The sequence below is a fragment of the Aphelocoma coerulescens genome, chromosome 1 (genome assembly GCF_041296385.1).
Source record: "Aphelocoma coerulescens isolate FSJ_1873_10779 chromosome 1, UR_Acoe_1.0, whole genome shotgun sequence".
Taxonomy (NCBI): domain Eukaryota; kingdom Metazoa; phylum Chordata; class Aves; order Passeriformes; family Corvidae; genus Aphelocoma; species Aphelocoma coerulescens.
In genome coordinates this window covers 63,128,906-63,153,030 of record NC_091013.1, presented here as the reverse complement: position 1 = coordinate 63,153,030, position 24,125 = coordinate 63,128,906, and the positions used below count along the sequence as shown (strand labels likewise).

The following is a 24,125-nucleotide window of genomic DNA, read 5'->3' as shown; positions in this document are numbered from 1 at the left end:
TTTTTTCACTTTAAACCTTCTAATTTTCCCTCCCATCCCACGAGGGGCAGAGTGAGCGAGCAGCCATGTGGTCCCTAGTTACTGGCTGGGGTTAAACCACAATGATATATTGGTATATAGGAATTTATAATCCCATGACTGCATTATATTTTGTGTATCTGCTTGAAAAATCATAGGAGGTTCCTTTTTGTTAATTTTAATATAGATACATTCTCTTATTGGGTTATAACTTTCCTACTCTCATTAATATCTGTTCAGTCTGTGTAATGAGTCAATACATTCCCATTTTCTGCGGAGAAAATAAAACAAAAAATACTCATCAAGATTAATATGATCCATAAAGGCAGAAGATGATTTTTCTTTTTGAAGAGCTATAACTGGGGTAAGATGTTCTTTCTCCCCTTTCCAGTGACTTCTGTATTTGTATTTATAAAACAACCCTACCTCAAAGATAGGCTTAATTCTTATAACAATTAGAATCATTATTAGTGAAACTATAAAGTTAAATTCTTTATAATCTTTTCTGTCTGTGGATTTTGAAGCACTTCATATATTGATATAAAGCACAAAATTCTGCACACCACTGATAGCTTCAAATCTTCACTTTTCCTTAATTGCTCCCCAGGTAAGAAGGATAATTTGCTCCAGACTTATGGCTACTGTGGCAACCCAGAAACTGACTGGAATATTAAATTGACAGGCTGTAGCAGGTTTTATAGGCTTAACTGGATCAGAGGTTTTGCCTGAACAAAGAAATGACATACAATATCCTGCAAACTGGATAAAAACATGAAGTGAAAGCTGGTGGTGGGTTTTTGCATTAACTTTCTCTCCTTAGAAAAAAGAATCTCAAGAAAACGACAGATATTAGGTGTGGATTTTAGAACTGGTAGGGCAGGTGGAGTTTCTCAGGCAACAGCTTATCTGGCTCCTCTCCTGTAGGGTAAAAAGGCAAGGAACTAGTTTGTACCCTGACTCTCACCCCTCCCACAAGAAGTTTACCATGTACTTACTCTTCCTTACCTCTGATCAGAGAATCATAGAATGGTTCTTTAAGAGACCTTAAAGGTTATCTAGTTCCAACCCCCCTGCCATGGGCAGGAATCCTTCCACTAGACCAAATTCAGAGCCCCATCCAACCTGGTCTTAAACACCTCCAGGGATGGGGAATCCACAACATCTGTGGGCAACTTGTGCCAGTGCCTCACCACCCTCACAGTAAAGAATTTCTTCCTAGTACGTAACCCAAACCTGCCCTCCTTCAGCTTAAGGCCATTTTTGATCCCAGCACCCAAATCTACACTCTTAACATATCTTTCCAGAGACCAAGATGAGTACTATAAAGTTAGATAAACTCAATAAACTCAACTGCCTCCCCCTTTTTTTTGTCTCTTAATTTCTAATAATAACTAAAACAAAGCATTAGATAAAAGACAGACTGTAGCGGGTTGGGTTTGTAACCAGGCAGAAACACCAATTTAGTGTAGTGGTTTGGTCTAAAATACTCATTACTGTTTATCTTCTGTGAGATAAGAATTAGGAGAAATGCAAAGCAGGCACCAAACTTGAAAGAATATAAAGAAGTTTATTAACAGACCTAAGAGAAGGGAAAAAAAAAAATTATACCACCTTCAGAATTCTCCTCCTCCCCCCACCTTCCTCCCTTCTCCCACTGACAATGTAAAAAGACAACCCTTAAGATGTTCAGTCTGTTTACCACTTCCATAATAACCTTGTTCAGTCCATTTAGGAAGAGAAGTCTCTTCTTGCTCATTCTATGAAAACATTATCACAACGAGGCAGCCGCCCACTTCCAAATATTGTTCAGTCCATTTAGGAAGAGGAGTCTCTCTGCTTGTGATGTGAGTCCCTTCCCCCGACTTGCAGCTTTTCCCACAACTGCTTTCGAGGGTCCACTCTTGAAGTTTTTTGGGGTACAATTTTAAGGTTGAGCCGTTCAGAATCAAAAAAACAGAGACCCTTCTCCTTCCCTGGGAGCAAAGGGTCTTCCTCATCTTCATCGTTAGGACTGTCTCTGGGAGCATCTCTAGGGACTGAGGTTTTCTCCTTTCCTGTTTGGAGCAAAAGTCCTCATCTGCTCCATCTCTCCCTGTCCAAACTTCTCATCAAATTACAGCTGCGGCAGCATCTGCCTATCTCAGCGCAGGTGCTTTTGCTTACGAGTTGAACACTCCACCCCCCATATCTTCATGAAATTACAATGAGATACTCTGATATATCATAGCTTCACAACAGAATTTCAACTTTAAGCATCTCCTCTCTATCTTCCCTCAGGTTTTCAGCTCTTCACAGCAATAAAAGGGTTAATCTCACCTCGGCCTTGCAGCTTTGTAGATGGAATGTTGAAAGTTTCTTATCGCAGTGGACAGGGGGGAGCGCCGAGCCGCTCTGGCCGCCCACGGCAAGGCAGTGGGGGGGGTTCCATGGCTGGAACAGGCTCCAGGCTGGCTGTGGCCCGGCCCGGCCTGGCCCAAGCAGGGCCTGGCTGGGCCCACTGGCCCCTGCACGGGGCCTGCAGCCACCTGTGCCAGCGCCGGAAAGGAGAGAGAGCTTGGGGGGGAGTTTGTCTATTCTTAAGTGTGGATCACAGAGGCGGTCACAACTTTAAGTGGCTTAAAGAATTGTCCATATTCAAACTGGCCAGCTGATAGGTTCTATCAGGTCCCAGAGGAAGCTGTAAGCACCCCTTAGCAAGGACATCCCTTCCGGGACTATGCTTGCTAACCTATGACACAGACAAAAGTTGGTATCCTGTTCTCCCATTCCCTCCCACACTGGCAACTTGGCATCCTCATTTACTTTGGCTTTATTTCAGTAAAATGGAAACCAATTTGAGTTTTAAATAAGCACTGTTTTAAACACAATGGCTCTTAATCTGCTCTTTGGAAAACAGATGGTAAATGTACTATCACCTCTATGTCTTTTGTAAACTGATTGATCTTTGCTATATTTCATGTACAGTCCTGAATTTCTGAAGATGAGGCCACGGTCAGGTATATGAAGAGTGGGCCCCACCAGGCCTCCTGGGGTCTAAGCCTTCCAGCCAAAAAGCAGAAGCAGATAAAGGAAATGATTCGTGGCAAAAGGGATGGATCTGATACCATGATTTCTCATACATGTTCAGACAAGAAGAGGTCCCTTCTTTTTTTAAAAATTTGATTATAACTTAAAAGAAATCAACCAGACAAACACTGTTTGAAGTCATCAAAGTACATGGTATAAAAGCTCTTCTGCCCTCTAGTGCTGTGAAGCAGCGTGATATCTTAGATGCGCTGATTGATTTTTGGATGGGGGGAAGATATGTAGCATTGCAACCCACAATTTCAGCCACTTTTATCACTGCCAAAGGGAAGGGAGGGGAGTTTAGAAGGTACTCAATAATTTTTGTTTATGAACTTGAGAGAAATATGATCTTAATATCTGAAACAACAACAAAAAATCTTGAAACAGATAAATTGTGCAGCAGCTTGTTAAAGGCACTTTGGGATAAACTGGAAATGCTACTACTCAATCAAATAGAGAAAAATCTGAAACAACTTCACTGATGGGGAGTGTTATGCCATAAGCAAGATGTGTTGTCAAAGCTTCTTTTAAGTAATGTTTGCAGTTGTGTGGTGAATGCCAGTGGGGTGTTGCTGCTCTCTTCACTCCTGCCTTTAAGGGTCTGGGATTCGGTGGAGACGTGCAGAACAGTCTCACCGTCTCAGGGGCACCAGAGTGTGCTGGCAGAAAGGGAAAGGATCATATTAAATGGCACCATTAAAGCTCACGGCTCTATCTTTACTAGTTTAATCTCATAAATTAATCCACATCCTCCTAGAATAAGTCTTCAAAGAGAAAGAGGTAATTGGATATAAATACTCTCTTACCAAACCCTGAATTACAGTGATACGGCAGCAGGGAGCTTTGGGCACTTTGATCTCTTTGCATGATTTTCATTCCCCTTTTAAGTCTAAGTATTGGGCCCTATCGTTTCATTACTTTTCCACTGCCAACTGCTCTCTCTGCTTACTAGCTTGTCCTCTAGCCACTCCATATGACCCTTCCTTAAGAGGCTCAGCCTTCACCCCTAATTATTCTTTTCTGGCTGTTCTTCTCCTTGTGTTTTCACACGTGTGAAATATTTGTGCCCACATGTGTATATAAAACCCTGCCAAGACTCTGATGTGTGGGGCCAACTTCTCCTTAGTGCATTTCTGGTAAACCTGCACTGCCATGGCACAGCCGCTGCTGAGCGGGAGCCATGTAAACTCCTACCCACACTATACACCATGGAGATAAAACCCTTTGTCTTCTCCAAGTGGAACTGACGTGTTTTCATCACTCTTTTGATCACCTCAAGTCTGTTAATACACTCTGAACCCAGTCTTGCCTCTTTGCTGTCACGTTAGATTGATAGCTCCTTGAGACAGCAACTGCATTTTGAATTAGGTCTCGCAAAACAGGGCCCTTGTCCTGATTCAGTGAGTTGCACCTTCGGCATGACAGCAAGATGAATATGCCCAAGGAGCTCCTGGTGTCTGAAAATGAAAGGCTGACAAGGAAACTGAGGCTCAGTCTGAGACTAAGTCACCTGAGTCCATCACAAACAGTGTGACTTTGCACATTCCTTGAACAACTTTTGAGCAGGCTGCTTGAGTTCACAAAGTGCTTGGTGCCCACAAGGTAAGGGGTGGGACTGCCAGCACCAGTGCTCTTCCCAGTAGATAGTGGTCTTCCACATGGAGCACTTTGATTCAAGGAAGTGATTTGATTTGGAATGCATGAGATTTGAGGTCAGGAGTCTAGAGCAAAACTTGAATAAGAACAGCAAAGGCTATGCTAAAAGTTTCTGGAAATATTATGCTTGCTATCTGCTGCCAATTCCAAATATAACAAGTATTTCTAGAGTACTTACCAAAAATTTCTGAGGAGTTGAATCAGAATAAATATTAGTTTTTATATGAAGCTATTTGCTACAACAGCAGAAAACTGACTTTGCAGATGAAGGAACTCATTGTAGTCCTGATTTTGTGTAAACAGGAAAAATAAGAGTGTATTCTTTCATTTTAGTGTTGGCCCATATGTCCTGGTAACTCCAAAGGAAACCAGAAGAAAACAGTTGCAGCAAAGTAAGTCGAGTTGTCTAATATAATAATACATTATTTCTACTTGAATAACTTTAGGGTTTAGTGCATTTTATTGCTCTTGCAACTTTTATCCTCATTTTTACAATGCTTTTATATGTACAGCTATGACAGTGAAGCCAGTGCTATGAGCATTCTCCATCCTCATGTAGCTTTTCTGAAGATTGACTCATCATCTGACTTCACTTCATGCAGAATAAATCTTGTTCAGAAGGGTTTTGGTAATTTCAGTGCTGGAGCTGTTCAAGATGGCTTCTACAAGACTATGCTGGAATTAGCTCTATCCAACTTTTACAGGATTGAATTAATATCAGAGAACTTTGAACAGTCTCTGGGTTAGGAGGAGGAAGAACAAAAATATAAATAAGAAATATTTTTGAAAATACTCCCATGTGGAAACAAAAGCAACTGCAGCTGCTGTTGGTTCTTGAACATGCATTTAAGGATTGTAGGTGGTTCTTTTCTCAAGCTGGTAAAAGTCATTTTAGATGGAAAGTATTCACTTTTGCTTGGCTTTGAGTCTTTCTGGTGAAAGTAGCTAAGCAGGAACACCCTGAACCTCTACCAGAAAGATCAGGCATATGTTGAAACATTTATTGGGAAAGTTACAGCAAGAGTCAGTTGTAAAATAAACTCTGTATACAGAGGTGACTGAGCACAGCAGTCCTACACTCCTGGGCATTGATTTATGCAAGATATGAAAGATGAAGGAGTGTGAGTCAGTACTTCTCATGTCTTGAGTCTTTGAGGAAACAGTGCAATTAAATCCTTTCTTCTCAAACAGTGTGAGTTTGGCTGAAATGCTTCACCAGGAGGCTGGTATGGGTTGGGTTTCCTTGGATTGCAAGAAAAAAAATGGACGTATCATGAACCAAACTAAAATCTTCTGGAGGGATGAATAGCAGCAGATCATCTTAGACCTGACTGTGATATTAACAACAAAGGTGCTGCTGCTCTAATAAATGTCTGTTTTCACTTTGTGGCACCAGTGTGAAAGGTCTGAAGCATGTCAAGTATTTCTGTCGTGGATGCTGGCAGAAATAGGACCTCACTGAATGGAGTCTCAAATGCTTGTTTAAAAGGTGAAATAAAAAGCTGGTGTGTCTTTTGGGTCTCTTTAGAAGCTTACCCAAATACTGGCTTTATCCTGTTAGAGGAGGGCTGGTGTCAGCCTCCGATAGCCATAGCCAGCCATTAGGAAATATGGTTAGTAGGAGTGCAATGAGCTCCTAGAGCAAGCAAAGTGCTAGTGTAAAACACAGCTCCTCTTTCCATAGGCTTTGTTGGCCTTGCTATTGAAAGGAATTGTTGTTGTTTTTTTCTCTGTCAGTCAATAAAGAGAGAAGTTAAATCAGCCAGCCATCCTAGAGCATATGGCTGCACCCCGGCCGTATTGACTTCCACTGACTACACTGGGAGCTTGCTGCCCATCTCACATGTGGGTGCCTATGCTGAAGTGTCTTAATTTGAAGCTGATTCATGCATTCCTCCTGTTTCTATTTAGGGAGCATGTGGCTGGGAGGGAAAATTACTTTTCATTTCCCTGCTGGGGAGCATTGCACCACAAGGATTTCCCTCTATGCAGCAATAACATCTTAATTGTAACTTCTGCTTTACCTGCAGGAGTAAATACTGGTGCACTTACCTACAGATTCCCAGGGGTCAAAAAGCAGTCTATTAGCAGTCTCTTAGCTGGTTTTGGCTTTACTTTTGGAGTTGAGTTCTAGGGTTGCTCACCAGTACAGTCTCGAGTTAGGGAAACTGCCTTTTCAGCTGATCATTGCAGTGACTGAGTAACCTCTTGTGGGGGTATCTGCATCCCTTGAGAACGAGTTTGTTCCTGGATGGTCTTCAGGATTACCTGCAATTAGCAATAATGGCTGCTTTTTAGTATTCCCTCTAACTTCCATGTATTTATTTCTTTTTATACCTGCTCAGTTGCTGAGAAAGAGCTCAATGACCTGGAGCAATGGAAGAAAGAACACAGGCCAGGGCCAATTACGTTGAGTCCACAGAGACTGGGTAAGACATGTAAATCAGCAATTGTGAATTGCAAAATTTTATTTTGCAGGACATGAGATATTTTTCACTTTTTCTTGCATGCTGCTTATTAAAGAGACTCAGTGTCAATAAGGGCTGACATGAGCCTATCGTATGTGCTCTGCTTCTTGTTGATCATGGCAAGGAAGATGTTTCTGAAACAAAACAGCACAGATTGTCACTCAAGAAATCTGTCAAGATCACAGTAGAAAATCTGTACTAACATTTGGGGAAAACAGGTGGATTAACCCTCCTGCTGTTTACACTCTCTGTGGTTGATGTCTCTGAGGGAGCACACACTTTTCAGTACTGTTCAGATGGACAGCATGTTGGAGACCCTCCAGTTACCCATAAGAAAACTCCTCTGTCTTACTATGTGTGTTTCTTGGCTGCTGGCTGGCCAAAGTGATCCCTGCAGCTTCAGCATTTGCAGGCTAAATGTGCGTGAAGCTCTGTGTTTCCAATTTTATAAGGATAAAAACAGACAAGTAAATGAAAAACAGGGTAAAAAGCTGCAAGAACGTAAAACGCCCTGAACGTAACTGATATGTTCGCTAAGATAACCAAGATGTTTTCTAGATGGGTGAGAGAAAGTATAGGAGATATCTTGAATTGTAACCACTATAAAGTATTGAATTTAGTGATATTTCAGAATTAGTTTAAAAAAGTTTTAGAAAAGAAGAGCTGCCCTTCCTTACCTTGGCTGTCATAGGAGAATTTGGGGTGCACAGTGCAGGATGTTGCCTGCCTTGACCTGCAAATTAAGTTCTTTCTCTGCCAGGCTATGCAAGATAAGTTTGCAGTGGTGTACAGTGTATAAAAATAGTCAGTAGGTGGGAGACAAAGGAATTTGAACTGACTCCAACCCAGAGTTGGTTTTTAGCTCAAGGTGATCCTGGTCCCACATGTTCTGCCCTGCAGCTGAGTCACAGTTGTTTGCAGTGGTGGCAATGCCCTGTATTCCCACGATCACATCAGTCATGTGGCCAGACAGTCTTTGTGAATTCATGTGTAACATCTCCTTCTTGCTTGTGAGTAGTCCCTAGAAGACAACATACTTCTGTCATAAGGAGACCATAGAGCTTTTTGCTGAAGAAAGTGAAATCTGGAAACAGAAATTTGGTGTGTGGTGTCTGTGCAGAATGTGTGCGGGCTGGCTGCGTGACTGAGGGTGTGCTGTCAAAGCTGCAGTGACTGAGTGTCGGGAGTCTTAACTTCTTCTGGACCTACTGCATTTAAAAACTTCCTTGGGAAAGAAGCAATCTAAGAGGGAAAAAAAAAATAAGAAAGAAAATATGATGTCTTCAGTCAATGTCTAGCTTCCACTTAGACTCCTGGAGACTGAGACACAAGCACTGTGTTCAGTGCCTCTGAAAAGAACTAAGGTTCGAAGATTATTAGAACATATCATTTCCACAGGAACAAATTTAGAACTGAAGTGGCATCTCTAATGTCACCACTGTAGATACTCATTAAGGGAAAAAAGTATAATGTGTTATTTTCTCAGAGTGATTTTAAGGGACTACACATGTAGTCCAAATCACTAAACAAAATCTCTAAATAAAGTTGAAGTTTCTTAAAGTTGAAGTTTTTTTAACACTTGTGCTTTCCATAGGGAAATAAGTATTCTGGCTTTCAACTGTAATATTTGACTGGCAAACTTTCAGGCATCATGGAGAGATGAGAGCAATGAAGGATGCAAGTTCCACTCTCCTCTATAAGCAATGAGTGGAGCAACAAATCATGCCTGATAAATGCAACAGTCTCTTTTCTGGTATTATTATATATGATCACAACACACTCTTGACTTCAGTGAAGCATCTGACATGTTACAGCCAAGCCAACTTGAATGAATTAAACCTTTCTGAAAGGCTATAGGCAATTTCTAGTAATGATCAGAAAAATATTTGTTCCAAGACGATGTCCATCAGTACATGCAAAAAAAATACAGTGCACACAAGAAATTTTGCCAGTAAAAGGCTAAAAAAAGAGAAAGATTAATCATCCAAGAGGTTTCAAAACTTGTTTAAGCAAAAGAGTGATTTTCTAAGACCTAGGGAAGAGACATTCCACAATGCCAGCTGTATGCTTATTGCTACTCTAAGGTTATTACTTGTATACTGTATGGCCAGTCTCTCTTGAGAACTTATCTTAGGAATTTGTTTTTGTCCATAGAAATGTTGCCACACTTAAGGAATTGATCTCCCATTCACTAAATGTCACAAAAGCACCTAAAGATTAGTTATCTTCCATTAGTAAATGGAGAAAGCTAACTTTAGACAAGAGTGATTCCTCCTAAAAGGTCTAGTATAGTTATCTTACATTTCTTAGAATGATTTGGGTCTGAAGAAAACTTAAATATTATTTCATTTTAACTGCCCTGCCATGGGCAGGGATGCCTTCCACTAGACCAGGTTGCTCAAAGACCCATCCAGCCTGGCCTTGAACACTTCCAGGGGTGGGGCATCCACAACATCTCTGGGCAATTTGTGCCAGTGCCTCAGCACCTCATAGTGAAAAATTTCTTTATTATATTCAATCTAAATCTCTCCTTTTTCAGTTTAAAGCCATTCCCCCTTGTCCTATCACTATATGCCCTTGCAAAAATTCCCTCTCCAGCTCTTTTGTAGTCCCCTTTAGGTACTGAAAGGCTGCTAGGAGGTCTCTGTGGAGTCTTCTCCTCTCCAGGGTGAACAAACCCAACTCTCTCAGCCTGTCTTCACAGGAGAGGTGCTCCAGCCCTCTGATGATCTTTGAGGCCCTCCTATGGACTCAATCCACCAGGTCCATGTCCTTCTTATACTGGAGGCCCCAGAGCTGTATGCAGCACTCCAGGGGGGTCTCACCAGAGCAGAATCCCCTCCCCTGACTGGCTGCCCATGCTGCTTTTGATACAGCCCAGGATATCAGGCACCTTAAGTAGCACAGTGTGGTTTAGCTGCTTCTATTGAATTAGGAGTCACACAGAGGGGAACTTCCCATGAAAACAATAAATTGGCAAAATACAGCCCCCATCCTCAGAATGGAGTGAGGGCTGCTGTTAGTTTTTGCAATAACTGAGGGAATAAATTATATCCTTTCCTAAAGCAAGAAAATACTTTGGAAAATAGAGCAGAGTAATAGAATCAAAGTCACTCCCTCCATCCCTAGTATCGCTTTCTTTGTGCGGGTGGTTTATTTGTTTGTGGGGTTTTTGTTTCTTTTTATTGAAGGCTGAACATTATGGCCAGAGCTTTAAATGTTCACAAAAGCAAGTCCATGCCTTTGGAAAAGGACACCTTCTACTGCCTCAATATGAGTGTGAGGTCCGTGGGAAAAGGCTTTTACTTCCATTTCAGAAAGGGAATTCTTCCTCAAGCCCCAAGACATTAGTTAGAAAATACTAAAATGATAGCATCCCATTAGTGCTGGCAGCATCCAAGATCCTAAATTTGATAAAAGAGAAACTTTTTAGCAATAGAATTTCTGACTGTATGTGTGTGACAAACTGAGCAAAGGTAGGGGTAGTTGGATCAGAAAATGAAAACTCACCTGCAAAGCATGACTGATTTTCTGAAAATGGAATAGTTCCTCAGTAAACTGATCATATATTGTAGGGACATATTTGTTGGTAGAGTGGATGATACAGTGGGTGCTCTGTAAATAATAGGCAAGTGCTTTTGATGGATGAATAAAATGATCGAAAAGGTCTCCTATCTATTCTCTTTAATGTCAGACAGCTACTGTAATTATGAAAAATTTCCTGTATAGGCATACATCCAAGCTGTTATATTGCTGTATTCTGAAATGACTGGCATTTGCAGTTAAAATGCTTATACAAAATGCCATTTATATTTTTGGGTTTTTTTAAGGTGGAAACGAATCAGAAGCTAAAGTAAGACAAAACCAGCAAATGATTCTCATGCAATCTAAATACCAGAAAAAGGTCAGTAAGAAAAAAATCTTTCTTTTTAGGAAGAAAGCTTTTCATGAAGTGTTTCATATGACTATAAAATGAACTCACAGCTGCTTGACAGGAGAAAGTCATGAAACCTGAAGGAAACAGCAGAAAATCAGAAACTAATGTTCTGAACCAAAGAAAATGAGAAATCTGTCCATAAATATGTACCAATCTGTATCACAGACGGTATCTCAAATAACAACCAGTACAGTTGTAAAGCCACTTAAATGCCGTGCTGTCTCTTCCGGCATGCTGCTCATGCTTGGACTAATTGATCAATGTACCCCTCTATCCCGTGCTTATGTGGAAATGTTGTGCCTGTTGCAAGAGGTATAAATGCTTGTAAGTTATCAATCAGCTGTGTGAGTCCTTGCATGGAGGCCCATTTATCAGTCCTAGATTTCCCAGCCTTCTTAAAGCCAATATTGGAGTAGCTGTTGCACAGCCTGCATTACTCAGTGTCTCATTTTAAGGGAAAAAATTACAGAAAGTTTCCCCAAACACACTTTGGATTTGAAAGATGTGCACCATAGGAGTCAAATTGCCTTATGTACTCGTTGTATACATAAATATGTAAAATAACTTCCTATGTTTATGTCATGCAGCACAAGAGAGAAGAATACATAAAAGCAAAAAAGGCAGCTGAAGAAGCTGAAATCCTGAAAAAGAAAGCAACTCAGAGAGAAAAGGTAAATCTGGTTACTGCCGACTTGAAGCCATATAACAGTTCATGTCTTGATGCTTGATTTTGCTGAACTACATGGAACTGGCTAATTAAATTAAGTGGTAACCCTGCATGGTATAGAGGAATTAGGAAATGCAGTCCTCCTCCTTTGTAGATGACTGAAGGATGCCTGACCTGGTGTTTTTGGGGGCTTGGGTGCTCCTTTGGCTCACCAGAAACTCCAACCTTTCAGTTGCATCCACCGGGATGAGTTAGCAGAAGGGGAGAACATGAAGGTCAGGAGTAACATTGTGTGTGCAGGTTATATGGTTCACTTTGACATGAGCTCCCTCTATAAGATTGGATTGTAGCAGTTGGCACAAAGACCTTATAGAAATCCATAACTGCCTGTGCACATGGGAAGAATACTAGAAAATCCAGCCTTTCATGATGGAAAAGATATCCAAATCATGAAAAGGTCAGTATAGTCTGCCTGCATTGTGCTGAGAGCGCCCTGAAATTCAACTGCCCCTCCAGCCCTTCTGCAGCTTGCCCACTCAAGTGTCCTGCTAATCAAGTCAGATCACTCTTCCTTCTAATATTCTCCACATATTGACACCAATGATAGCTCACTTTCAAATTTTCTTTCACTATTTTGAATTTGTTTGCTTTCTCTAGTTATTCTCACAAAGCATCTTCTCATCCTTTGTGCTGCGCAACCCTTTGTAAAAGTTCATTTCTGTCTCCTTGGTGGCAACCAAGTAGTACTTGCTTGAGAATGCAGCGTGGAATTTAAATGAAAAAAGAAAGGAGAGGGAGCATGGTACTTATGTGTGCATTAACAAGGAGAGAAAGGGAGATTTCAGGTTTGCAAGTTTTGTCTCCACAACAGTAAAAATGATTTTCTGTGCAGAAACTGAATGTTGAGAGTTAATTAAAAAGTCGTCGATGCGGGTTGGCGTACAAGGGCATGCATAAACAAAAATAACTGTAATTGCCTCTAGGTAAGGATTAATCTGTTCCCAGTCTTTCAGTGGTTAGCATTATACTTTGGGCATAAGCCCATACATGATAGCTCACAGGAACAATAAATATTATCACCTGAAAATATCGTTAGCTGTTACCATCTCATATATAGCTCCACAAGCAGTGATGATAGCAGTGAAAGAGAGTGGATTAATTATTTAATATATGTTGTTTGCCCATGGGCACTGGACAAGAAAAATGTTACAACACTGCTGCAATTTCTAGTTACACCTGGAAAATATATTGATGTATCAGGTTCGTTTTCATGCTCTTTAATTTCCTTACCTTCACTCCCACAGATTATAAAATCTTTATAGATGTTGTAGATAGTAAAACTGTAAGTATCCATTTTTTCTGAAGGAGTATGCAACATTGCAGCAAACATCTTTGCCAAACAGACTGTCTAATTTGACTAAATAAACATGTGCCCACAAAACAATCAAACAAAACAGAGGTGCTTCAAAGGGAACTCCTAATTTGAATTTGTTTATTCAGATTGTCTTCCACAATAGTGATTGAGCCAATGAAGATTTCTTCTTGGACGATGATTAGGTATTAAAAATTCAACCCTATGTTTAAGAAGAGCATGCTGAAAAGCAACTAGAAGGTGTCAGTTTGGCTATCTCACCCTGCCTAAAGATGAAAGGTTCCCAAGACCTGAGAATGACAGGGATCCTACTGGTGCTATACAACCATCGTTGGGCTCTGTTTACCAAAGGAAAGGAGCTTTTTATTTGAAGTGATAGATTTGTATTCAACTGCACCTGTAGGGCACTGGCTGGGAGCATGTTTGTCTGCAAGTTCACAGGCCGTCTTTTCTTGCTGGCCAGCCCTTCTTTTGCTCAAGGTTGTTATTCATTCAATAAAAACCAAATTGTGTGGCAGTCTGAGAGGAGATAATAGCTAGCCAGCTTTATCAGCAGGAGCCCTGGAACTTTCACAGCTGGAAAGCTTCTTTGCCAGCAAACATGAATCGTGAAGCCCTACAGACTAATGTGCAATGACTAGAACGGGTGCTGGTACTCAGCTCAGTTCTTCCTTGATTGTAAGGATGATGTACTGTGAGCCAGTGCTGCTTGTGAACTTAGGATCTGTTTATGTTACTGTTTTAATGCTGGTTTTACAGAGAAAAGCAGCATCCACTTTCCCATTATCTTTGTGAACAAGAGAAAACTGTGTGTCTGCCAAAACAGTACCCGAATATGGAAGGTCTGCCTTACCATCTGTACGAGTCCACCTGCCTGTCCCTGTCATTCTTTAATTAACCATGGGGTTATTAGGTGCTGGAATACCAGTGCTCTTGGCATCTACCTTGTCTCTCTCTAGCTCCCAGAGAAAGGAAAGATTTTTCATTCTGTTCTCCACAGGACCACCTTGTCTGAACAAATACTCAAGTCTCCCATGCACTTCACGACAGGCAGCTTGTCTTGGGACTTCTGTGGTTTGTTTATGGCATAACCGTGGGCTGCATGAGTTTGGGTATTTGAAGCTAATCATCTCTGAGTGCTCACAAGCAGCTGATATGTGGCTTCTTGTTTTTTAAACTTTTCTCATTTGTGCTGTAGGTAAAATTGGATGACTTCAGTGCACTGGATATTTCTGTTTCCTGTCACTGAATTTCTATTGCTGTTACCCTGCCTTCAGCCTTGCCTTGTATAGTTTAGGTTTTGACTGAATATTAGAAGATTCAAACAATTTGAAGTGAAAAGACTCAGAGTAATTCTACTGCATGCAACTTTTTTTTCTCTTACATTATATAGTAAACAGTCCTGTCATCTTCAGAAACTGTCTTATTTAGGGTAAGCTGTAATTTCATTTTATTCTTTATAAAATCATGTGCTCTTTAATTTGACTGTGTTAATTAGCATGAATGGCCTTTTTTTCAGGAATTTATTAAAAGCGGGCACTTTGCAGACCTTCTGCTAACATTTTTCAATGTGTTTACCTTCAATATCACAGCTGTTCCTCTCCTGGCTTTTTGAACATGGTGCCAAATGTGGAGTGCTTGGCAATGTCCGTTGAAAGACTGTCATTAGTTAGAGAATGTCCCCATCTTGTTGCCTGTCACTTGTATGCATCCAAGGGTAAACTTCAGAGTGAAAACTAGTTACACCAGCCACAAGTAATTTCAAGATGCTGGAGTTTCCTTCAGGTACCATTATGTTGGCAGAATAGTTGTAGGATATTCCCTTATATTTTCAGCTAGTGGGAGACAGGTTGCTACTGAGGATTTGTATTTATCAAAGTTAATATCACTGTTCCCTAGCTAGGAGCTAGACAACAAGTCCTGTGAGCTTTGGATTTTTTGGGAACTTTTTAAATTTTTTTTTTTTTTAACTTTCAGGAGCCTTGCAATGTGATGGTGGATCCCACATCCACTGCTTTTTCAGAGGTGAAGGCATCAGCTTGCAGTATTGGGCAGTGTTGGGGAAAAGCCTAGGAGCTATGGCTGGTGTCTTGAGGGTATCAGCATCACCTTTGACAATAACAGAAGCCATAAGGTTTCATTTCCTTTGCCTCTTTCCTTTCTTTCCTTGTAAATTGTAAAGCTGCACAAATGAATGGGAGTTTTTTTAGCCTAAAACATCATCTGTGTCTAGGTTAGGAACAAATGATATATCCCCTGAACGCTCTAAATTCACCCATACTGTGTAGGGATGCTCCCTACTACAGTTTGGTTAAATTTTTAAATTGCTTCAGTATGTCATACGTTCTGTCACTGTCTCTGCATGTCAAATGACTGAACAACAGGACATCTTATTCAGAGATTCGCCTTCTTCCTTTTGTTTACTTCCCACTGCCTTTTTCCAAATAACAGCTTCTAAGTCTTTTGCCTTCCAGCAGTTTATATCATCACACAACATAGTGACTCTTTTCCTATCTGCAGACATCTGAAAGGATTTTTTTCTTAATCCAGTGCATGCAAAGGAGGGATTTGCACTTGTTTTGCAAATCTCTTTCAGACAGTCATTCTTTATCCAATTAAAAAATATGCACCCTGAAATAGCTAAAAGCAAAGTAATTGAGTAACTGCCCGTGGAATTGTAATTTTTCTGAAATGTTTTTGATAGCAGGACAGGAAGAAGATTATGAAGCTGGGGTTTCAGCCCTCTTCTTGACACCCCTTACCCCCTTACACATTTCCCCCTCCTCGTTCTCCCTGTCCTCTGATCAGGCACAGCGTTCTCTCCCTGATTTGGGGCTCTGGCCAAAGGGGCCATTTTCACCGACACTTCCTTTCTCATCTCTGCAAGGTATTGTCTGAAATTTCCAGGGCACTTCGTTCAGAGCAATGTCTGGTTGCTGGGTTACCGAGCAATTACCTTTTTTCATTCTGAGGGTGGGCAATGAGCAGAGTGACAGTCCGAGGCTGTATTGTGCTCCGCATGTGACTTGTTGTGATCACTGCCTGGGAGCTCTTACTGGAGCATCCCCCCACCACCTGCAGTGTGGGAGCTCAAAATATAGCAGGCTGAAATCTCAGGTTGGCACTTCTAATTTGTGCTTTTCATACACTGAGCTGCCTTTTAACTGCTCTTCCCACTGGACCTAACTGCAACCTGTGAGCAAAAAAAAAAATTGGCTGGCCTCGTTTTCACTGGAATTTAGCTTGAACTGCATATTGCTGTTGCAGAAATTTGTCTAGTTTTTGCTTTATTTCAATGTTTTATTCTATTTGAATTTGGGGTTTGGGCAGGTTAGATGATACTTCCATTGGAAATTATGTGCAATTTTATATTAAAGGACTTAAATCATTTGTGCGGTATCCAGATTTACAGAGGAGTTTTATGTGTCAAGGGTTTGGTTGACTCTTGCACCAGATATGGTGTCTGAGGCAGAAAAATGCTGGTTAAATAGAAATGTCTCCCACTTTTCATCCACCTTAGAATGTATTCAACTGACCAGTACCTAATGCTCCTGCAGGTCAGATCTGTGAGCTACGTGTGCTCACATCACTGCACTGTCAGTGCCACAGGACTATCATCTGCTTTGGTGCAGTGGCTTGAGTCTTCTACCTTCTTTCAAGGACCAAGGTTGCATCAGTTGCACCCCAAGATGCAGGACTGAGACATGACAGCTGTGAAGACTCACAAGGCCTTTTGGGTAGATGGGTACTAGGACCACCATGCCATTTTCTATTTTAAACAGGTCTCTTGACTAGGAGATGTTTGTTCATGAGTGAATACCTCTAAATTTGAGATTGGGTCACTTCTGTACCCAACTGCTATAGATCTTTTAAAAATCAAAATATTGAAATATTGGAATTGAAATAATTGATGTTTGTTTCTGGTTTATTGGAAACCTCAGGTATGTTTTCCTGTTTTTAATGCTGTAGGCAGAGAGACTTGAAGTTAAAAAAAGACAAGAAGAAATGCAAAGAAGAAAAATGTTTCTTGAAGATCAAAAGTAGTAAGTAAAATTTGAAACTTACACCTAAAATTCCATATCTACTTGTCCTTCTGTTTTGTTTGTTTGGGCTTTTAATTGTTATTTAATATTATTTATTTGTTTGCATTTTTTTTTCCTGGTTTGGGGCTCAGGAAGGATTTGGCTTCTGTTGCTATTTTTTTCAATTTTTTGACTTGAAACTTTTGACTTCAGGACAATGGGCACAAACTGAACCACAGGAGATTCCTACTGAACATCAAGAAACACTTTTTTACTCTGAGAGTGGCTGAACATGAGTACAGGTTACCCAGGCAGGTTGTGGATTCTCCATCCTTGGAGATATTCAAAAGTTCTGGGCAGCTGTCTTAAGGTCACCCTGCTTGAGCAGAGGGTAAGACAAGATGATATCCAGATTTAATGGATGATTTTATGATTCTGTGAAATATTCAAGCCTCTTTCACACCTTATTCTGTGAGAAATTTAGTTCTGTAGACCCCTCTTAGCCTACTAAAACATACTCTTTGAAATGAAAGTTGTGAATTATAAAATGACTTTGTGCTTTCGTTCTCTAACTGAATCCGTATGTAATCATTCAATCCAAGACTAATTATCAAAACAGAATCTAAATTATACCTCCACCCATTTATTTTGTTGATTAGTAAAGAAGTCTAACTCACAAATAAATAATGAGGACTTTCTCTATTTAGCATAGTCCTACTTAAATGTGAAGATCTGTTGTAAAGACCTATTTCCCAAGAATACCTCTTTAATGTCAGATTTAGATACGGCCTAAGTCCTGATATAATTAATTCCATTGACAGTGAAGTTCCTGCCTTGCCCATTCACTCTACCGTATTTATTTTTTTTTAACTGATCCAAACTGATTCTATCACATAATTAACACACAATGCTACTTAGTCACCTTTACCTTTTTTATCTTTGGCTTCTGAAATTACTCACCTGTATTCTTAGCCTGATTGATTGCTTTTTCCTCCTCTGTGACCTTTAAAGGAGTCACTTTTGTCCCATGCTAGTGGCTCCAGTTCCTTCATCATGTGCCCAGACTCTGTTCTCTAATGTACAGACATTTTAGAGCTTTCTCACTGATTTCAGCTTTTCTTGTATTTTTCCTTTTGCTTCTTTCCATTTGGCTTTAGGCACAGCTCTTACCCTTAATATGTTGCCAGTATTTGTCTCTAGATATTGGTGTTTGGCTTGCTGTTTATCCTGGTGTGGATGTCTATACACACACACATATCTTGATTCCTCGGGAATTCTGAAAACTTCACAACTTTAGATCTCTGCCTGTTTCTGACAGACTAGACACTTTGATTCTCTTTGAGTCCAAATCAACAAGAGACACATCAGATCTTTGCAGTGCAAGGTCCTCAGTTATGGGCCTTGCTTTTCCTCGGGGGATTGTCAGGGTTCTTGTCTTCCCATTTAATCTGATTTTTTATCTTAAGGCATATTCAGTTATGAACAGACACATACCTCTTCCTTTCTGTCACCTTCCCTGTCTGTACCTTTTTTTGCTTAGGGTGAAATGAATTCTGCTGTCAGTGCTCTTTTCCATTAAAAGTAAGTTTGGTTTTGTCAAAAGCAGGCCCAAACCCTCTGAAACACAGGAAAAGAGGAAATGGCCACAAGTGAAAAATTTCTTCACCCAAAGGGTGTCCAAGCATCGGAACAGGCAGCCCAGGGAAGTAAGTGGTTGAGTCACCATCCCTGGTGGTATTTAAAAACATGTAGATAGGATGCTTAAGGAAATGGTTAAGTGCTGGACTTGGCAGTTCTGAGTTAATGGTTGGGCTTGATGATCACAGAGGTCTTTTCCAACACAATTTATTCTATGTGGGCAGCCAAGTAGTCCCGAGGTGGTGCAGAAGCTCTGGCTGCCTGGGCACTGGCTGACAGCCGTTCTGTTCACAGGTTAAAAAAAGCCTTGTGAGCATTCAGCTGGTGTCATCTCTGATGCAACTGAAAGTGAAGATGAGGTGATCACTGGAGTGGCTCAAGGTCCGTTGCTTGAGTTTATGTTTAACTACCAGAACATTATTTGTATGTACTATGTATTGAACATACACCAGGAAGGCCCTGTAGATACTAGACTACACCTGGAGGAAGTGAGCCGGAAACCTACCTCCAGTGAATGCAATTTTGGTTAAGCAAAGCCCTGGCATGCTGCAGTGTTAAGGAAACTTGCCTGTCTGACCATCCAGGAGCCACTCTGTCAGTCACTCTCACACCACCTGAGCTGGGACTGAGGCCCCTTCACAGTCACACCCACCACACTCACACAGTCACACCAGGTTCAACCCCAGGTTTCCCACTGAAGAGTCTCAGAAGTCCAGATACTTAAAATAATTTAATTATGGTGCAATAACTAAATAACAAAATAGCAACTTGAGCTGGTGCTTCCAAGGAGGGACCCTGAACAAAGGAACCCCTGGGCTTCTATCCTCTCACAGTCTAAGCAGAGGGAAGTCTGGGGGTCGTTGGCTCCTCTCATGTCTCCAAATGTCCATTCCCCTGGCCAGGTCACAGGTCCCCGGGCCCTTTGTTAGGTAAATGGTCTGCAGTTCATGGTCCTTTGCCTGAGGCTCAAGCTCCAGCCCCCCAGCGCTCAACCTGCAGCTGGACACCGAGCTACCTGTGCAGAATGTATTCCTCAACAGACACAGTGACACTACTGCCTTCCCTGCTCTGATGGAATTCTCTGGTGGGCACAGGAAGAGGAGGGTGTACCACTGGATGTTGTTGAGGATGCATTGCTAAGACATGTTGGCATTAAGGAGCACAGCATCCAAGAGTAACAAAAAGCTTCTGAGTGACATTTCAGATTTTGTGAAGTAACTCCACTGCGGTACTGCTGGTTATTAGCAGCACATTCACATAGAAGTGCTTGGTATTTAAAGATGTGCTTTTGCCTACCATGCAAAAATGAGTGACTCATTACTTCCCTTCTCTAAGACCCTTTGTCTAGAGGCGAAGAGAACAAATATGAGGTTGTGCCCCTTTCCTCACTCTCTCTGCTGGAGTATTTTGATCTCCTCTGCTTGCTGGGAATGGGGGAAAGAAAGGTCATGAGCTGCATATAAAGCAGTGACCTCTGCAAAGTCATGGCCTATAGAGCAATTTCAAAAGATAAGCTCCCTTGTTAGTCTGTCCTCTGTAAGATCTGTAGCTGCAACATCACAATTTTCCTGAGGAGATCAATGCCTACCAGCAGTCTCATTAACTGGGAAACCTTTTAAAATTGATCACCACCTCCAGCTGTATCAGCCTCCAAGGGGTACAGCCCAATCAGTATGTCTCCTTCATGAAGTGCCGCTTCTATTTGATAAGGAAAAGCACTTAAGATTCTCATGTCATTAACATGCTCTGACAATAAAGTATGATGCTGCCCAGAATTTCGTTTTTCTGATTAAATTCCTGTCACTATTAAAAACAAGAACTTCTCACTCAAATCCCTTGTCAAAGGGTCTAACATGAAGTGAGTGCTAAAAAGAAAGATTGTCTGTAACCTTTTGTGCTGTCTACAGAATATAGTTATTTCCTATCTCTTGAAAGCCTTGTTAGCTTCTTTGTGTACAACAGGTCCTTGAAAGTCAGCTATATCTGTTGCCACAGTTGCTTGAATATGTGTTTGTGTTATGTGAGAATGTAGTCTAGACAGGCATGCAGAGTGCAATGAAAAAGTCTGCAAACCTCACAATTTTGGCATCAGCCCCTCCTCTGACCCCAGTGGATTCAGGCTTTGTTCAGTGACTAAAATAGAAAAATCTCACAAGGTGTCTCCTGAAGTAGCTGTGTATTAAAAGTCTTAAGAGCACACAGGAGCAGATTTTGGGGTGAAGTTACTGCTTAGCAGGAATTGCTATAGTTTGTGGTAACAGAGGAGAAGTGCATGAGGGATTTGTTGCTGACAGAGTTGATGTGGTTCTGTCCCTGCTGATGCCAGATTTAGAAAATGGGGAGTATGTGTTGACTTTTTACAAGAAACTACTTACACATGAAATGGAGTCCTTCCTTCTGAGTCATGGTATCCTGGATGCATTTTGCATAATTGCCCTGGTTGTGTTTCTGTCAGAGTGCATAAAAAGGTATTGGAGGCTCGTGTAGTCCGTACTTTGCAATTGCTAATCCATGTGAAGGAAGAACTGAGAGCCCATCTTTCCAAAAGGAAACAAAGAACAGGACTTTTCAGGACATCCCTCTTTATTTAGTACACCACAGTTGTCATTTAAACAGTAATGAGGATGGATATATCATGACTGGCTGTTTTCAGTGGCTTGCTGTACAGGCTGTGTGAATCTGTGTCTGAGCTGTAGGGTGTCTTACCATACAGTTTTAGCCCAGATCTCTAGTTAGACGCTTTTACTAAATTTGGATTTGTAAACCGTAGTGTTGGATGTGGTCCACTGTTTTTCTAATAGCCATCTACCTATTTATGTAATGGAAAAACCAGACTAAAAAACTGGGTTACTTTCTAATAGTGCATGATGACTGTTGTATCACTTCATCCTTCCCTTTGCTACATATTCATGCCTCTGTTTTTGTGAAGGTTGTATTCCTGTAAAAATTCCTGGCACTGCTGTACTCGGGTACATGTGCACATTCAATATATTCTGCTCAGAATTTGGAGCTGGAAACAGAATTTGCCAGAGTGTCTCTGAGTGCATATTCCAAACACAATGCAGGAGGTTCACCAAACCAAGCTGATATACACTTGCCTGCCAAGGCAGTTTTCTCAAAAGTCATAAAATGCAGGAGAATAAAACCTGAATCAAAACAGAATTCTTATTTATTTATCAATTTTTACAGGATAAATGCTAGTGTCCTTGCCAGTTTTCAGTCCCCTATGATGTGTGGTTCAAACAGCAGGCTGGCAACAAATTTTCCCCACAGAAGTGCAAATGTAAACCTGACCAGACTTTTAATACAGGTTGCTGAAGAGAATGAAAGAGGGCTCGCACAAAAAGCATTTGCAGCCTTGAGAATCCTTTGTTTGCTTCTTTTCACCACAACTGTCTTCGTTTTGTTCATTTGCTCCTGATTATTTTAAGCGTTGTCAATTATTTAGCTAACAGGCAGAAAACTAGGCTTTTATAGACATCCAAAGGGACTCTCTTGAGTGTAATAATGAAGGCATTTTATTGAACGCCTGTGAGGTTGCTTTCTAATTGTGCGCATTAATCTGCCCATGCAAGCTGGCTGAAAATATAGAAGCAGATTGCCCATGCAGATGGAGCACACAGAATGGAATGCAATAGACTTATACAAAACTGCATTTTCCTTAAAACTGGATTTATGCTTATTACTTCAGACAATAAATGAAACTTACATCTAAAATAACATCCAGGAATACTGGATGACTTGGTGGGAGGAACGAATAGCCTGGCTGTGTTATTTCATCCAGTCAGGGAAACAAAAAAAGCAGGTGGGTTGACAGGATAGATTAGTTTTGGGTGTGGGTAGGAAATGATGAAAATAATTCTGCTGAGAAAGTTGGGGTTTTTTTTTGAGCAACCTTTTTTTATAATTTCTTGAAGCCTAATACCTAAGATGAACTAGTGCCTCATTTTTTGTTCTTATCCCCAAATTCAGGAACAGATGCTCAAGAAATTGCAAACAAGAAATCCTACTAGCCAAAGATAGCAGTGTTTGATAACTATCATTAGGTTTGTCCAAGTCATCTGTACTATGATCTTGCATTACTGCCAGTGAAGTCTGTGAATACTGTATTAAGCTTGGTATGTGGCTGCTGGGAGGATTTCTGTTGGAAAGCAGTGGACTAACTATCCAGAGGATGGCCTTTCTTCATAGTAAAGTGCAGAGGAGCCATCAACATAATACATGAATTTGATGTGTAAATAATTTCATGTAATTTTTTACCATATACATTCCAACGAAGTGTGTACACCCCAGAAATGAACATTAGTTCACGCTGGCAGTTTTGCGCATGGCTGATGTTTATTATTTATTCTTACCCAAAAAGTGGACTGTCCTTCCGCTCAGGGTAAGAATTGAGGTACAAGAGAACCAGGATCCATGTGGAGTTGAAAGCATGTTTGTTGCTAGCAGAGATGTTTTCACTACCTTGCTCCTTGTCATGGTCCAGCTGTGGGAAACAAGGCAGTTGCTTGTAGCCTTCTGATCTTATTTATACCATGTAAACTTCTGGCTGTGGTACATCTCTGCAAAGAGGAAGGGATGTGAGAGGAAATGTGTAACTGTGTACTAGCAAAAGCTGTGAATCTTTGGTGGGATTATTTTCACAAATGGTATCATTGGCCCCCCAGCTTCATTCTCACTTTTATTAAAGTTGTTTTCAGTAGTGAAAGTCCCAACTACACCTCCCTTTGGAGTCTCTTTCTCCATCTTCCAACAAAGAAAGTGTTGGAAACCTTCTTCTATTTTAACATTTGGATTTGTTAGGCCATATGTCGGAGGAGCAGCAGTGGTCCCAGTACCAGCCAGCCTATCTTGTGGGTCACAGCAGATGTCTGACCAAGATGCACATAGCAATGCACAAGGCAGAGCTCTCACTGAGGAAGGAACAAGGCATCAGTGAGAACACACCCACCATGGACTTTACTGAGATGAAGGGCAGCATTTCTTCGGGGTAGGCTTTGGTAGTGTTATGCAACTGATCTTAATTTCTGCAAAAGTTGAGGAAGCTGTTATGCTTAGCCAGTTGAATATGTAGAAGTGGGAAGAAATTGTAGATGTGCTTGCTGGTGCTGCAAAAAGATGTCTTTTTGAATGAAATTTGGGGTTGGTTTTTTTGTTGTTGGATTGTTTTTCTTTTTTGAGAGGGCGAGTCCTGCTATTTTAAAAAATTATCATGAATCTTCTGGGTAGATATGTGAAACTAACATTAGATATGCATTATGCATGGTTCTTAGTTTTTCAG

General features: G+C 40.9%; 1 protein-coding gene across 9 annotated transcripts in view; it reads left to right on the top strand.

The window, feature by feature from the left end:
- The window catches only part of EPSTI1 (epithelial stromal interaction 1), an 89,443-nt gene that overhangs the window by 6,813 nt on the left and 58,505 nt on the right, over nucleotides 1-24,125 (top strand). For all 9 annotated transcript variants that reach the window (XR_011149803.1, XR_011149795.1, XR_011149794.1 and 6 more), the window contains exons 2-6: nucleotides 5,074-5,132; nucleotides 7,086-7,169; nucleotides 11,039-11,112; nucleotides 11,733-11,816; nucleotides 17,154-17,227. Coding sequence is in view for 4 of the 9 variants with exons in the window: in XM_069009888.1 (XP_068865989.1) it covers nucleotides 5,074-5,132; nucleotides 7,086-7,169; nucleotides 11,039-11,112; nucleotides 11,733-11,816; nucleotides 17,154-17,227 (375 nt within the window). In the remaining 5 variants the exon portion in view is untranslated. The remainder of the gene's footprint in view (nucleotides 1-5,073; nucleotides 5,133-7,085; nucleotides 7,170-11,038; nucleotides 11,113-11,732; nucleotides 11,817-17,153; nucleotides 17,228-24,125) is intronic.